At 53.8% G+C, this 15,298-nt stretch overlaps 4 protein-coding genes across 4 annotated transcripts; 2 read left to right on the top strand and 2 right to left on the bottom strand.

The window, feature by feature from the left end:
* Positions 1–1,241: 1,241 nt before the first annotated feature.
* On the top strand, positions 1,242–2,516 carry J4E92_004256 (uncharacterized protein; the record flags this gene model as incomplete). The annotated part of the gene is made up of 2 exons (XM_051495646.1): positions 1,242–1,245; positions 1,429–2,516. The coding sequence occupies 2 exons, from the start codon at positions 1,242–1,244 to the stop codon at positions 2,514–2,516; spliced, it is 1,092 nt and encodes a 363-aa protein (XP_051354665.1).
* Positions 2,517–3,947: 1,431 nt separating this feature from the next.
* Positions 3,948–5,145, bottom strand: J4E92_004255 (uncharacterized protein; the record flags this gene model as incomplete). Its single annotated transcript, XM_051495645.1, has 2 exons — positions 3,948–5,040; positions 5,138–5,145. The coding sequence occupies 2 exons, from the start codon at positions 5,143–5,145 to the stop codon at positions 3,948–3,950; spliced, it is 1,101 nt and encodes a 366-aa protein (XP_051354664.1).
* Positions 5,146–9,519: 4,374 nt separating this feature from the next.
* Positions 9,520–11,287, top strand: J4E92_004254 (uncharacterized protein; the record flags this gene model as incomplete). The annotated part of the gene is made up of 2 exons (XM_051495644.1): positions 9,520–9,845; positions 9,895–11,287. The coding sequence occupies 2 exons, from the start codon at positions 9,520–9,522 to the stop codon at positions 11,285–11,287; spliced, it is 1,719 nt and encodes a 572-aa protein (XP_051354663.1).
* Positions 11,288–14,471: 3,184 nt separating this feature from the next.
* On the bottom strand, positions 14,472–15,071 carry J4E92_004253 (uncharacterized protein; the record flags this gene model as incomplete). The annotated part of the gene is made up of 1 exon (XM_051495643.1): positions 14,472–15,071. One exon carries the CDS (start codon positions 15,069–15,071, stop codon positions 14,472–14,474), a length of 600 nt encoding a protein of 199 aa, XP_051354662.1.
* Positions 15,072–15,298: the final 227 nt, after the last annotated feature.

Genomic DNA, 15,298 nt, shown 5'->3' with positions numbered 1-15,298 from the left:
CCAGCTGATCTCGATGCCTTCTTCGCCTTTCAGAACAGTCAATTCGCCACAGACCACGCCTTAGACGATGGCAGCTTCGCCGGCCTGTCCGAAGCACTGGCGGTCTCGAACGCGGCACAGAATCAGTACAATGAGAGCTGGATGAGGGATCCGTCGTTATTAGACCTTTCGAACAATTCGACCGCCTCTTCGTCGCCCTTCACGCCAAGCGCATCGATATCTCGGCCTAAACTTGGCAGTCGCTTCTCGAGAGAAGTCATCCGTACACTCAAAGACTGGCTTACTGTTCATCAAAAGCATCCTTATCCTAGTGAGGGTGAGATGATGGCTCTCCAAGATCGTACGGGATTGAACAAAGCGCAGCTCACGAATTGGTTCGCGAATGCACGTCGACGCGGCAAAGTGCAAAGTGTCCGTCCTACTTCGCCGCAAGTAAAGAACGCGCCCACTTCTCCGGTTGATATCATTCCAAGACCTGGCACGCCTGCGGTGAGGATTTCGTCGAACTACAAAGATCCTATGCAGCGTTGGGTGGAATCGCCGCCGGAGCATGAACCTGCTGCTGTTGGCGATATTGCGCGTGCGATGGCTTCTACTTCACGTGAGTCATCCAATCATATCATGCACTGATAGCACTTTACTGACTGTGTCCAGATGAAGATGCTGGAGACTTCGCGTATCATCAACCATGGGAATCGCCTTACGCCATGTCCTCGGCAAGCAGTGCGAGAACCTCTCAATCGAGTGAATTCTCGGGTCATTGCTCATCAGGGTCGCAAACATCTCTCAAAGTACGTCGCGCACCGCGGAAGAAGCGAGCCACTCGACGTCGGCGTCTTGACACGGAGAGAACCGCACCCATCGGTATGCCGTATCAATGCACGTTCTGCACGGAAGTCTTCAAGACTAAGTACGACTGGCAGCGTCATGAGAAGTCACTTCATCTACCGCTGGAGAGATGGATTTGCGCACTCCAAGGCTCTCGCACCACCAAAGAGTCGACCGGAGAGCAATGCTGCGTCTTCTGCGGTGAGGTACAACCGGATGACAAGCATATTGAAGCGCACCACTACTCGGCATGCCAGGAGAGGAGCTTACAGGAGCGCACCTTCCACCGGAAAGATCATCTTGTTCAGCATCTGCGCTTGGTACACGGCGTCGAATTCTCCGAGTGGTCGATGGCGCGCTGGATGCTGCCGATACCCGATGTCAGGTCAAGATGCGGGTTTTGCGGTACGACCATGAGTACGTGGCTGGAAAGGACCGATCATCTTGCCGACCACTTCAAGTCTGGTGTTACGATGGCCAGTTGGCAAGGCGATTGGGGGTTTGATGCGTCCGTTATACCGTTGGTCGAGACTGCTATCCCCCCTGGTATGATAACCATGATGTTCTCATTGAAGGATTTTGCATACTAACATCTGCCAGACCTCATCGATTGGGAAAGAGGCACTCTCATCCCCATGAAAGGTAGCGACCCATCCTGGGGTACTCCACCAAACGCATACGAACTGCTCAAAGTCGAAATTGAGTTTTTCATCCAGCGGTATTTCGACAAGCACGGGTACTTGCCGGATAACGACGCGATGCAACTAGAAGCATGTCGTATCATTTTCGCAGCTGAGACCACTTCCGTCATGCACGGACCAGACACCAACCATCTCCACGAAGTCTCATGGCTACGAGACCTAATGATGTCATCACATGAGCTAACTGAACACGCAAGATTTCAGCCCGTTCGATCTTCCCGCGAGAGCAGACATTTCCCGTTGCGCATCAATGCCAAGGATCATCTCTTCGAACAATGCCCGCTAGAAGCGCAGCTTCGCGCTTTCGTGATTCAGCGCGTGGGGACGGGTGAGACACTGGACGATGTGCAACTGCATCATGAAGCATGTCAGATTGTTCGGCGCATGGAGCAAGAGTCCAGTACGCCATCTGACGTCTTCGCTAATTGGATAGTCAAAGGAATCTACTCGGGCACGAATTGGATATCGCTCTTCAAGCAACGCGCAGGTATCTCCGACGTTGTATCTACCAACATCCCGGCAGATCATGGCTTGGGCGAGCTACTAGACCTATCCTGGCCAGCCTCGCCTCCCAAAGAAGCATCCACGTCCGCTCTCGGGACCGCAAGTCCATCCAAGCAAACCCACGACTACTTCACTACACTTCCCACCTTCTCCGAAGAGCCCATAATCTCGCCTGAATCTACCGCGCAGACGGACATGTACGGTCGGTTGCGATCGCTGCTACCGGACGACACAAACTTCTACCGGATCTTTGACAGCGACATGAGGAGATGGGCGGCATCGACGCTTTCACCGAAGAACCCAAACTGCCACGTCCCTTCCGACGAAGAGATCCAGCATCAGGCGCGATGGATCATGTATGATGGTGACGACCCATGGAACCAGACGCCTGCGGATTTCCCGAACTGGTTGTCACGGTTCAAGAGGGAGGTTGGGATTGTGGCGAATGACGAGGGAGTGAATCCTGTTGATCTGGTGATGTGACTGCCGTGAACTGACGATAACATCGATCAGGTGCTGCCGCCTAGAAGTACGCCGACCTTTCCAGAGCTCGTGCGCAAAGAAGAAGGCTTGGGTGCTTGCTACGGAGGACTCCAGAGATTCATAATCCCTTGCACTCACCAAGACAAAGCATATTCTCTCTCAACCCTCCGCATCACCGTGTGGCAATCATGAGCTCTCTATTACTGCGTGCATTTCGGCCCTTGCTGACCTCATTGTTTGAGTATGCCGGCTATCCTTTCGTCACGAGCTCTCCAAACCGACATACGCCCTTCCAGTCGAACATTGCAGTGTCATCAGCAACCCAGGCAGAAACTACGTCATCAGGCCAACCTAAAAACTCCCCCGATGAGTCGCCAGGCCCGTTCAGGCTATTTGCACTGCCAGGGGAGCTCCGCAACATCGTCTATGCCCACGTTCTCGAAACGAACGAGGCCATCCTCATGGCACCATACCTCAAGAACGGAGTTCTACACCAGCGTCTAATCCTCGACGATCCGACCCGAAACCTACGAATGAACCTAAACCAAATGAAATTCGTCTGCAAACAACTCTACGAAGAAACATCAGCACTACCACCAACCCGCTGTCCAGAACTAATCTTCCCTCTCCGCAAAGACACCCCCGAGTCCGCTTCTAGCATATGCGCAAGCTACATCGCCAGCGCCAAACCCGAGCAGCTCATCGGCATCTGCCGCATCCACGTCCACGAGCGCATCGCATACAGGCAGTGTCCTTTCTCGCCGCACCTCTTCGACCCTTGCTTGAGCCAGCTCGTAACGTTCGCCACCCACCACCCTTCCACCTCACTCCAGACATTCCTCCATGCCGTAGACCCAAAGGTCTCCAACGAAACTTCCAAATTCCCCATCGCGGGTTTCTCCTACGAGATAGCTCGCAAACGGGTAGACTCCACCTCCGGATACTACAGCGCTTGGTACAATATCGATAGGGCTCTCGATGAGATGGCGGAGACGTGGTCGGATCATGCGTTTGAGCCGCAGCCGTTTCCACAGAATTTCGTGTTTAGGTTGGGGTGCGGGGTGAGGTGGTCGAATTGGCAGCAGTGGGTTGGGTTGGAGTTTCCAAGGCCTTTGCTTACGAGGACGGGGGCTAATTATACGGGGAGGTATGATATTTGGTTTTTGGGGCGGACGTGAGGCGGACGATGGAGGTGGTAGGGTGGAGTTTGGGGGAGGAGGGTGGTTAGAAGGATGGTAGCTTTCGTGGTGGAAGCCATCGGACTGAGATTATTGATGTAAATGAGACGTTACCCACCATACAAGCATCACATGTGCCTGGAGAGAACAATGATTGCTACCCGAAAATCTCTACATTCATACTAACTACGTAGCAGAACAACTATCTGCACTAAAGCTTCCGCTTCCTCCATCTAACCCTTCCCAACCCCTATCAGTTCTCCTGTCCCGGTGGCTGACCAAAGCCGCCTTTGGGAAGCGTGCCGTTAATAAACGGCTGGAATGGGGAAGGCTGACCTCCCGTCGGAGTGCGACCGTTCCCAAAGCCCGAGGGGGCCATCTGTTGTCCAATACCAGGTGCTGATTGCAGCGACCCGGTCGCTTGGCTGGATAGCAAGTCATTGCTCTGATAATTAGCGCTCTGATCAGGTAAGGGCTGCTGGGCGTTAGATCTAAGCGGCTCAGCCGGCGTCGCGATGTGAGCACGTGGTGCTAGGGCGGATAATGCAACGGCAGCCTTGTGCGTCACCTCATACACCTGCTGTATCAGGGCGAGATGTGCTGTCTTCAGCTGTTCATACCTCGTGTTTGCAGCAGTCGCCTCTTGCTGCAGTGTTGCAATAGCGGTGGTAGCAGCTTGAAGACGCTGCTCTTGGAACCTGCGTTCCAGATCCGGCTGTACCTGGCTCTGAGCATCTTGTGCTTGTGTAGGCGATCGAGCCACTCGAGCAGATGCGAAACCCGACTCTGCCTTGCGCTGTGCGAGCATCTTGGCCATGCGCTCGGTGGCCGATTCTGAGCTCGGTGGCTCACGAGTAGAACGGACGGTCGAAGGCGCTCGATCACGATAGCTGCCGTGGATTGGGAGTGATTCCCTTGGCGGACTCCGCTCACGGAAGTCGGGCTTGCGGATTGGACCATTTTGGGCTGAGTACTCACCGTCGCACACATGCCTAGGGTCAGCAAAAACATCTCGAGAACTGTATACCTCATATCCAGCGCCGTAGCTGCTGTTTGGATGGCCGGCATCATGACCGGGGTCTTGGTAGTCACCAAAGAGCCTACCTTGAGTCGGCCTCTGGTTGTCGGGGTATCGCGAAGGCAGCGTAGAAGCTTGCCCATAGCCTTGAAGATGGTCAATCTGAGGAGCCTGAGAATGGCCTTGAGGGGAAGTCGGCCTGCCATACTGCTGAGGCGGCCGGTTGGAACCGGGCTTGGGTGCGTTAGCCTTTTGCTCTCTTCGCTGTTCTGCGCGCTGTTTGTGCTCTGGGTCACGAGCTGCGTCACGCTCGGCATTCAGCGATTCTCTGACATGCGAGAAACACCAGTCTTCGTTAGCAACCCGCATCAAGTCAGAGCAGGGTTGCCCGGGATGGTGATGGGTGGGATTCAAAGCACAGCCACCTCGACATTTGCGCCATTGGTTGCGATGCGACAGGTTTGCCTTCTGTCCGCATGCTATGCACAACGTGTGATGTCCTTTTACGCCTGCATCTTTGAAGATAGTCAGCGCGTCAGTCGGGCGGAGACCCTCCGCGTAATGTCCACGTTGTGGATCGCCAGGTTGCTTCTGATAGGGTGGGCGATCGCCACCGTTTCCAAGGCCTTGGCCGAATTGTTGCTGCGGATCATCTGCCATGGTGGTATGCATGGTCGTTAGCAGCGGTGTGGTTGTCGATGGTGAGGTCAAAATGTTGGTTGTCGTGCTGAAAGTCGCCTCTATTTAGCCAAGGCGCTAGTGCGCTAATCACGTCACACTCATCTCCAGAGATCAATGGCGCGGATGAGCATTGCACATATTAGGAAGATACCTACCAGGAAAACATCCTCAGAGACATGATGAGCTTCATGAGACAAGTCATGTAATCGACGTCATTGGTGCCTGTCCAGGTGAATAGCTAAGTAATATCTCCCATTTCTAGAATCGAGGAAATGTCAAGACAATTCGACCAACTAATTGGATGCATTCTGGAACTCTACATGATACTCCCTAGATACTATGTTAGTAGACGATACGTACGATAACGGACGTGCTGTTGCCTGTTCTCGTTACGTCAATGCCATACTACGTCACCATACGAGAAGTTGTGCGTCGACTCACCTTCACTTCGCGTCAGTGCGCTGAGCCCTCGCTTAGCCTGTCCGGTTGCTCTTGCCTAGTCTTCGGGATCTCGCTCTAACAACCTCCAAACCCTTGTTCTAGCAGCCCGAGAACAGTAAAAAGCGACAATGACCGACAGTATGGCCCAGTTGATGACGACTGCGAGTTCCGAAGGCGACGGCGCGGGTAATCTCACCTTTGAAAGCCACTGTTATGCCACTAATACTTTTGCCAGTGCCAGCAGCCATCCTGCCTCAGCTCCAGAGCCCGCTTCTCCGATTACCCGGGGAGATACGCAACAAGATCTACGAGTACGCACTGGAGGACTCAAAACCGCTGGAGGTGATTGGCAATCTTTATTGTTATGCACCACCACCTTTTAAGGCCCACGCAACACGGTTACATCAGTTCAATGAACTCCAGCATACTTGTCGGCAGCTTCGCACAGAGACTGGTTATATGGGATTTTTGCGGACCAAGACATCCTTTTACTCCAAATCTGTGACCCGCTACCAAGTCCCTCAGAAGCCTGGGACTCGGCGAGTCATGTGTTACGAGAACGAGAAGCATGATAACCATCTACACTACTTGATCGCGCTGGGTCCAATTGATCACTACACTGGTCTATGCGAGGAAGACCCGCAGCTCGAAGTACACATCTTCACACGAGTTCTACGAAAAGACCTTGGATGTCGCGGTCTGCTCGTCCGTGGGGCTGCGCTACAGCTTATTCTGCGAGGGAAAAAGCTGCCTTTTCGGGTTGATGCAGGTATCGCAAGTGATATTGAAAGCATGGCGGTTTTCTTGAACCCGTACAGACGATGGAGTTTCCACGCAGAACCCAAATTACTTCCGAAGAACATCAGAATCTACCCTATGGAGGAGTATGACGAAGCTGAAGTAAGGTACTCCTACCTCCGAAACAAGAAGGGGTTTGAGGACTGGGTTGCGCAGATCAGGGAGTGGTACAAGAACGGTATCTGAGGCACATTGTTCCCAAAGGAAATGCGCCGATTTGGTGACGACACAAATGAGCGGAGTGCAGTCCTTGTCTGGAGAAAATTGGAAGAAGTCTTGACAGTGCTTGAGTTTCTTCAGCTCTTCGATCACTGGACAGCACACGAATACCAATATGAACTCGATCAGATAGCTACATCAGATATATGACGTTCGGAACCCTGGCTCGTGATGTGAGTATGCCCGCGCAGAAGTTGCACGTGCACTGTGACCGAATCTAGGAGCTTGGCTCCCCTGCGTAGAACAGAGTATGTACAACCAGTATTGTGGTGAGGCAAAATGTCAGGCATAACAGTAAAGCGTACATCGTTTGCATGGCTGGCGCAAGAAGAAGAGCGATGCGTCATCCAGGTTTGTATGCTTTCGTGTGTTGGATGGGAAAAACGTGTGTCAAGGTAACGCACGCTGTCATGTCCTTTCTGGTGACTAGTGGCGCTTGGCGATAACTAATCCGCATTACCCCAGAGCTCCTTCTCCACACCCCATTCCGCCCCATCCGAAGAGGAACAGCCAACACACGCTTTACGGAAGCCATTGCGAAGGCAAAACAACACATATAACTGTAACAGGCGTGCTACTACGGCTTGCGCCTTGATCAAAGTCTCACACGAATGTCAACATCCTCACAGCTTGAATGCGACATTCATCACGGCAGCATCGCGCTTCGCGGAGGTGGCCTGAACCTTTCCCAAAGCAGGATGCCATCCGACATGCGGGAAGCGTTCGCGCTTCTCGACTCAGGCAGAGGGTGAAAGGAGGCTCAAAAGAGGCGGTACATTAGGCAAAAGAAACGGCAGTCGGCTCGTTCATCACGGGACTACATCATTCATTGGTGGATCGGCGTCTCTCTGGGGTCGAAGCATCTCCACAGCCGGAGGAAAGCCGTCCGAAGTAATTTGTATAAGAGGTCACGCTCCCCACGGGGTGGAACGTCTGTTTGGCTCTTTCCAGAACGACGGCGACATGTTGCTACCAAGCGTAAGAGAAATGGCTCTTTGGCATTGGTGCGCTCAATCGAATGGTTGAGATTGGTACGTATATTTGCTTCTTTCGTCACATCACGCATCTTTCTGTTTGCGGTCGGCACCCCATACTCACACCACCCACGGGGTACCTGTCTACTACAGCACGGAGTCAAGGCTAACCATCGTAGACGTGTCTGGAGACTCCATCAACGTGTCTCCCCACATGCGCACCACAACCGTCATCCCACATACTGCCGTTCCCAACATCCGGTAACCTCTCGGTCCCCCGAACATCACCCGGTCTCACAATCTCGACGCGAAAGCGTGACCTGGATGTCGGCACCTGTCACATTGCTCATCTCACGATGCTCTCGCATTGATCCACACGGACCCGTATTTCTCAGAAACTTCAGGACTCTTGGCTCAGGATTTTCACGCTTTGATGCACGTAGCGGGCCGCTAGCGCTGCAACCTCGGAGTCGGAGATGAGGTTTTTATCGCGCGTCGGCCAAGACCGGCGTTTGCTGGGAAACCTGCCAAGTTCGTACCGCCGACACCGAGGATGCGCTGCCAGCGATGAAAAATCACGGTGACGTAGAGGTGGACATCTGACGTCGCAAGTCTCGATTTACCGCGATCCGCGAAGAATTTGGATATCCCGCAGGAACTGTCACCCCCGGTTTTCTAATGCAGAAGCTCTGGCGCACCAGTTACCGGCTGCTAGGACGAAAAACGTGCTGCCCTAGCTGGAGAACAAACTTTTCGTTCCGGCTACCCTCCAATGGCGACCAGATGGACTTGTCACCGGTGTGAACGATCCAACGCGACTTGAGGCTCTGCGGAAGCTAGCGAGTGCCGTCACGTCCGTGCATACACGTCTTGCATATTGTCCAACGATATGAGGCACTTGTCAGCCTCGTCTGCACTATAGACGCGTCTATGCCCCTGCATAAGGAAACATCCCGGGTAGCTCCAAGCTATCTCATAGGCCGGCTGGATGAAGTCTAACATTGGATACTCGGATGGAGCAGTTCGCCGATACTGAAGCGCACCCCATCATCACCATCCACAATGGCCATGTAAGGGGAAACCGTTGGAGCACGCGATACTGGAGTCACTGGGGCGAAGTCACAAACTATACGACCCCGTATACGACCCCGAGGAGTAATCCACCAGAACCGGAAGGGTGGTATACTTGCAGCAGCTGCAGTGGGCCGATCGTTGCACTATCAACTGTCCGTGCTTCTCGGCGTGTCCAGCAACCATTCCGATCCTACGCGATGAAGAGAATTCACGACCGGCAGCTCTCCGGCTCGAGCGTGCTCGTGACAGGCTGCCCCATTGCCAGCTCCAGCTCCACGATGCGATGTCATCATACCTCCGTTGTCAGGGCGCTCGTGCGAGCATATCTCCTTTCGCCTCCATGGCTAGGGCGTTCTGGAAGATGCTAGTCGGATGGGTATGCGGATGAGACTGACACTGGGGCTCCACTGTCAATAGACCCTACGAACCCGTCTCCGCATGCATTTTCTGCTATTTATACGGCGCAGCCTTCTCCTCACAGCCCACACTGGTCTCCTCTTCTCCAGCTTCTCTCCAGCTCACTTTGTTTGAGACGTATACCCCGCGCTGCAGACCAGCTCGACTTTTGCTCGATACCCTTTTGCTTTTCTCTATTGATTCCTAATTACCACGCGCCCAACATGACGGTCATGTCGCGTTTCTTCAAGAAGAAGGCGACCGAGGAGGAGATCCACGAGAAGGGAACACCCAACACCGCCACTCCTGCGGACACACCTCCCAGGGGAAACTCTGAGACCGTCCAGGCTGCGGATCTCGAGCCCAAGGGCCGCGTGCCTGCCATTGCCGTTATCCTCGGTGCTTGTGCCAGTATCGGTGGATTCATGTTCGGATATGAGTCTGGACAGATCTCTGGTTTCCTCGAGATGGACGACTTCAAGGCGCGTTTCGGCGGTGAGAACAACGAGTTCTCTGCTGTCCGCTCCGGTGCCATTGTCGGTCTTCTTGCGTAAGTCACTTCCTCCGCAACGCGATGAACGCGCCTAACAATCTCCCAGTGTCGGTACTCTCTTTGGATGCTTAGGCTCAGCTCCTCTCGCTGATACCTTCGGTCGTCGTCTTACTATCTCCGGTTCCGCCTTCTTCTACATCATCGGTGTCATTATCGAAATCACCAGCAAGAACGTCTGGGTTCAATTCGCCATGGGCCGCTTCACTGCCGGTCTCGGTATTGGAGCTCTCTCCACCGTCGTTCCCATGTACCAATCCGAGTCAATCCCCAAGCGCATCCGTGGTGCCACCGTCTCCTCTTACCAACTGTTCATCACCCTCGGTATCTGGACCGCATACATGGTCAACTACGGCACGGAGAAGGACTACGTCAACAGCGCCCAATGGCGCATTCCCAACGGTCTTTCCGCACTTTGGGCCATCATCCTCGGTAGCACCATCCTCCTCCTCCCCGAGTCTCCCCGCTACGCATACCGCAAGGGCAAGGTCGACGAGGCTCGCATGAACATGGCCCGTCTCAACGGTGTCGACCCGCACAGCGCCTTCATCGACGCCGAGATTGCTGAGATCCAAGAGAAGCTCGAGGCTGAGTCTGCTGGCGGCGACCACCCATGGCACGAGATCTTCACTGGCCCCCGTATGCTGTACCGCACTCTGCTCGGTATGGTCCTCCAGGCTGGTCAGCAGTTGACAGGTGCCAACTACTTCTTCTACTACGGCACAACCATCTTCTCCGCCACCGGCCTCTCCAACTCATACGTCACCTCCATCATCCTCGGAACCGTCAACGTCGTCGCTACCATCTTCGGTCTCTGGGTCGTCGAGAACGTCGGCCGCAGAAAGGCCATGATGGTCGGTGCTGCCTGGATGGCCATGTGCCTCTTCATCTACTCCTTCGTCGGTCACTACGCCCTCGACCAGAACCTTCCCCAGAGCACGCCCGCTGCCGGAAACGTCATGATTGTCTTCACCTGCCTGTTCATTGCCGCGTTCGCCACTACCTGGGGCCCCCTCGTCTGGGCCATCGTCGGAGAGCTGTACCCTGCCCGCTACCGCGCTACCTGCATGGGTCTCGCGACCGCCTCCAACTGGCTCTTCAACTTCATCATCTCCTTCTGCTCTACCCTCATCACCGACCGCATCGATTACTTCTACGGTCTTGTCTTTGCCGTCTCCCTCGTCCTGCTCTTCTTCGTCGTCTACTTCTTCATGATTGAGACCAAGGGCCGCTCGCTCGAGGAGATCGACACCATGTACATGATTCACGTCAACCCTATTACCAGCGCTAAGTGGGATGCGTCGAGCTTGGCCAAGGACGGTCTTGTCGACACTGACAGGCTGCACATGGGTCCGGGTGGTCGCAACTTCAGCAAGGCGGAGCAGGCTGGTACCCACGGTGGTATCTTGGAGCCGGCTGAGCGCAACGAGAACCAGGTCTAGATGGCTGGTTGTGGGAATGAGGCTATGACGGAGAAGATATCTTGTCCACGTTTGGAGTGGACTGTGACGGCCTAAAATTTATCAGTTGTAATTCAGTATGAGTGTCCGTATGCAGGACAGGGAATGGGATGCCTATATAGCGCATGCCCTCAATACATTATCATCAAATCACTTGCAGTCTTCTCATGGTGTGTGAATGCTTTTCATCTTCTTCTCGTCTCTCAGCCCTAGACTATCGACTACTTCGTCGAGTTCTGTTCGCCTCCCTAATACCGCAAATTTCTCCGACACTTTGATGCCACTCGTCTCCCTTCCCAGGTAGTCCATCCAGATCGTTATATCGCAAAAGCCGGATCCAGGTGATGGTTACACCCTACAGCGCAAGTTCCGAGCTTTCATGATACACTCCGGAGTCTATATAGTCAGCAAATGATCTCATAGCCATAAGGATCATCTGGGGGATGTACCTGGAGTAGAAGCAGCCTTCGCAACGACACTAGCGTCGACCTTCCCGAGTAACAAACCGGCACCTCCCCAGCGTGACCACGAGCTCTCTAGATGCCCTCGCGTTGCCACTTCTCGAACTCTCGGGTGCATATCTTGAGATGTTCTTCACCATATCTCTGTAAGGAGTCCTCATCGAAGACAGGATGAATAACGTGGCCGGGTTCTACACCGGGAAACATGCGAATATGACTGGGGATCGGATTTACCCGATCATCGTTTATGCGGACGGTGATCTGGCGCAGATTCCCAGGGACAACAGCATGGTTTGCGTGCATGTGCCTAGCATACAGAATGTTTCCAACCAAAATGAACCAGTGAGCGGTGGATCTGGTTTTGCTGAGGGCATTGACATATAAGTCAATCGTCATGCAAGGATGTGACGCGCCGTATGGTCTAAATATCTCGGCGGCCTTGTCCCAAGTGCCCATATATTGGGAACAACCCAATAACGCATCACTCAGTGTGACTTTCCGAATACACTGCTGCTGACCGGCCGAACACGTATCGAGGAACGCAGCGAAGCCTTCGATCTGCCGCTTGGAGTCCATAGCAAGAACGTTCAGTTTCAGACCCAGACCCTTGGTTTCATGGTATAGCTGGCGACAGACGTATTTCAGGCGATTGGATTCGACATCGGGGTCAGTCGGACGGCGTCCTTCGAAGATCCTCCGGGAGGAGTAGGGTTCCCCTAGTGTGCGACGCTCGAACAAAAGCAGGCCTTCATCCTCAGTGAGTGCGTACTCGTAGATGATATCGCGGAGTTCTCTCGGTAGAGCAAGTAGGCGGTTTGGGGCCGACGGTGGTGCTGAGCTGCCTGTGGCGAGTGGCTCTGGGGATGTGAGGCGCATAATGAGTGTCGGCGACAGCGACAGTAAGCAGTGTGAGAGTAAGGAGAAGCGGGGAGGTGAGTAAAGTCGGAGTGTTGTTGTCTAGCAGTGACTAGTCCGTTTGCACTGGGGCTTGGCGGGTCACCGAGACTCATATGGAAGGAGCGATTGCATATGTGACGTCACGGTCAAGGTAAGTGATGATACTTGACAGGGCAGAACAATCAACTGGATCGTGTAATAGTGTGTACTCTGATTCATTTCAAGGCTCGGTAGGTCATCTCTGCAAACGCTGTGGGAACTGGAGCTAGCCACTGATGTACTCTTGCGGCTGCGGATCTTTATGCGATATCCGAAGAGAGACACCGAAGGTGAACATTCTCGGCTCCTCATTGCCACATGCGCAGTGGTTTGGGAGCGACTCAGAAACCTTCCTGGAACCATTTCTTGAACAGCGCAACCATAGCGTCGACAGGAATGTTGCTGCCACACTGGATGATACAGACCCTTAGCCTTTCCTCGTCGAAGCTCCCAGGAAAAACTTGGACATTCTTTGAGTCTGCTCCAAATCCATCTTCAGATCTACGACCAGCCTGTCGCAGAGTATTCTTGTACTCGGCTGTGACAAGGTCAGAGAACGTGCCACTCACTGTATACTGCATATTGACGCCGCTCCAAATCCATGTGTTGCAATCGACACACTCCGTCATCCATCTACAGCGAATCTCAATAGACAAGGCTGGATATTTTCTGCCAATCTTATCTGCAGTCACCAGGTCTTTCCAAAGGCTCTCCTTTGATTCTTGGAAGATAACCATGCTCTTGACTCGTCCAAAATGCGCAGGCGAACAGTGCTTCTTGACGAAATCCTTGAACAAGCGGAAACTGCAGGAACCGCCGAAATTCAACTGGTTGTATCTCAAGCCAAGACCTGTGGTCTCTTCGTACAGCTGATGACACACCAGCTTCAGCGGATTCGGATCAGGGCCATACGGATCGTCCAGAGGGCGGACACGAGAGGGTGACGATCGTAAGACAACGAGACCAGCTTTCTCGGTGAGTGCGTGCTCGTAGATGATGTCGCGCAGCTCTCTCGGGAGGTCAAGCAGCCTGAAGTGTCCCGACGCAGCCATCTATAAATATGTTAGGTGATTTTCTTGAGCGGAAGGCCTAGCTGATGTGTACCTTTGCTGCGACCGACAGACGACAGTCGAGCCGGGCGCTTGAAGTTGATTGGGTGGTTTGCGCTTGCAGACAAACCGTGGAGTTGTTGGTGTAGAGTATGGTAGTGGAGTGAGTGTCGCTGTTTGTTTGTAGTAATCAGCGAAAAGTGGGGCGATTAGAGGTGAGCGAGGAAAGAGCGACCCCGTCGTCACGGTGAGACCCAGCCGGCTACTGATAATTCGATCTCATGGATCATATATTGACTATTCATCCGCAAATAAGAAGTTCCGCAATCATATCCCATACGTCCAACTCAGAGGCGCGTCTCGCTATACATGATGCGTCATGCATTAACATAACCTTTTCCCGTTCCTTCACTTTCAAACTGGATGTCGTCGCCTTCAATGCCGCCGCTTGAACGCCAAGTATCAAGGAAGAGACCCGTATTATGGTACAGAGAAGAAAATAGATCGGTGGGATTACTGCAAAACAAGAACGCAGTAGAAGCAAAGGGGTATTCTGGGGGTATCTGTGGTGTGACGTTGGGTAGTGGTCGCACGTAAGGATGTTGGTAGGTTGTGGGGTGTTTGGTAGAGGGTATGAGGCGCGATGGAGTTACTGTTCAGTATCTGTTCACCTGGACGCATTAGTAAATCTACGTCTTCAGATGAGATCATTTCAAGCACTCACCGGTATCCCGGGCCTCTCCGGGCGCCTCTCCTCTCGCGGTACTCATCGTGCTCTTCGATGACTTCAACGACGTCGTCGCCCGGGACGCGTTGCCGTCCCTCCACGATGATGCTCCTCGCTCTCGGTGGTGCGCCCCTCCTCTCCTCAACGATGATCTGCGAGCGTCCACTGTTTCGCCTCGGGCTCCTGCTAATCTCGCGGACTTCAGACCGGCGTCGCGACGAGCGTCCGCCATGTGAATTGCGACGTGGCCTGCGCACCACAATCTCTTCCTCTCCGGCCATGGCTGTGGTTGTACCGGTCTTGTTGTTGGTGTTCATCAGGGACTGGATGAGCCAGCAGATCAGGAGAAAGCCGGCAACGCTGCCTAGGACGATGCCGACAACGGTGCCGGGCTCGGGACCGTCGGTGTTGTAGTAGGTGGGTATTATACCCTGCTGGGCATATATGACGTTCTGTCGCTTGGCAATAGGGGCTGTCTTGGGCGCATCGAAGACAATCGCTGGCACGTCGAAGGCAGGCTGTCGGGAGCTGAGGCTGGAGTCGCGGGGCGCCATGTTGGCGAGGAAGCTGAGGGGATCGCGTACGGCCGGCATGGTGAAGTCGAGTAGTATGCGACACTGGCCGCGAGAGTGCGCGCTGGCAGCAAAGTGGTGGTGTTGGTATTTGGCGTGTTTGGGGGGCCGTCGTCTGGGGGAACAGCAGTTCCTGGCCTGGAACCGACGATGCCGGCGCTAGTTGTGGGGTGGGGGTGGAGGTAGATCAATTTGGTGTGCAGCAACACGCAACACAATGCTCGAGAAGGAACAAGACAGTCAAGCAA

This window comes from Alternaria infectoria, assembly GCF_024043175.1.
Source record: "Alternaria infectoria strain BMP 0036 chromosome Unknown scaffold_5, whole genome shotgun sequence".
NCBI classification, from domain to species: Eukaryota; Fungi; Ascomycota; class Dothideomycetes; order Pleosporales; family Pleosporaceae; genus Alternaria; species Alternaria infectoria.
This window is presented reverse-complemented; position numbering and strand designations above follow the sequence as displayed.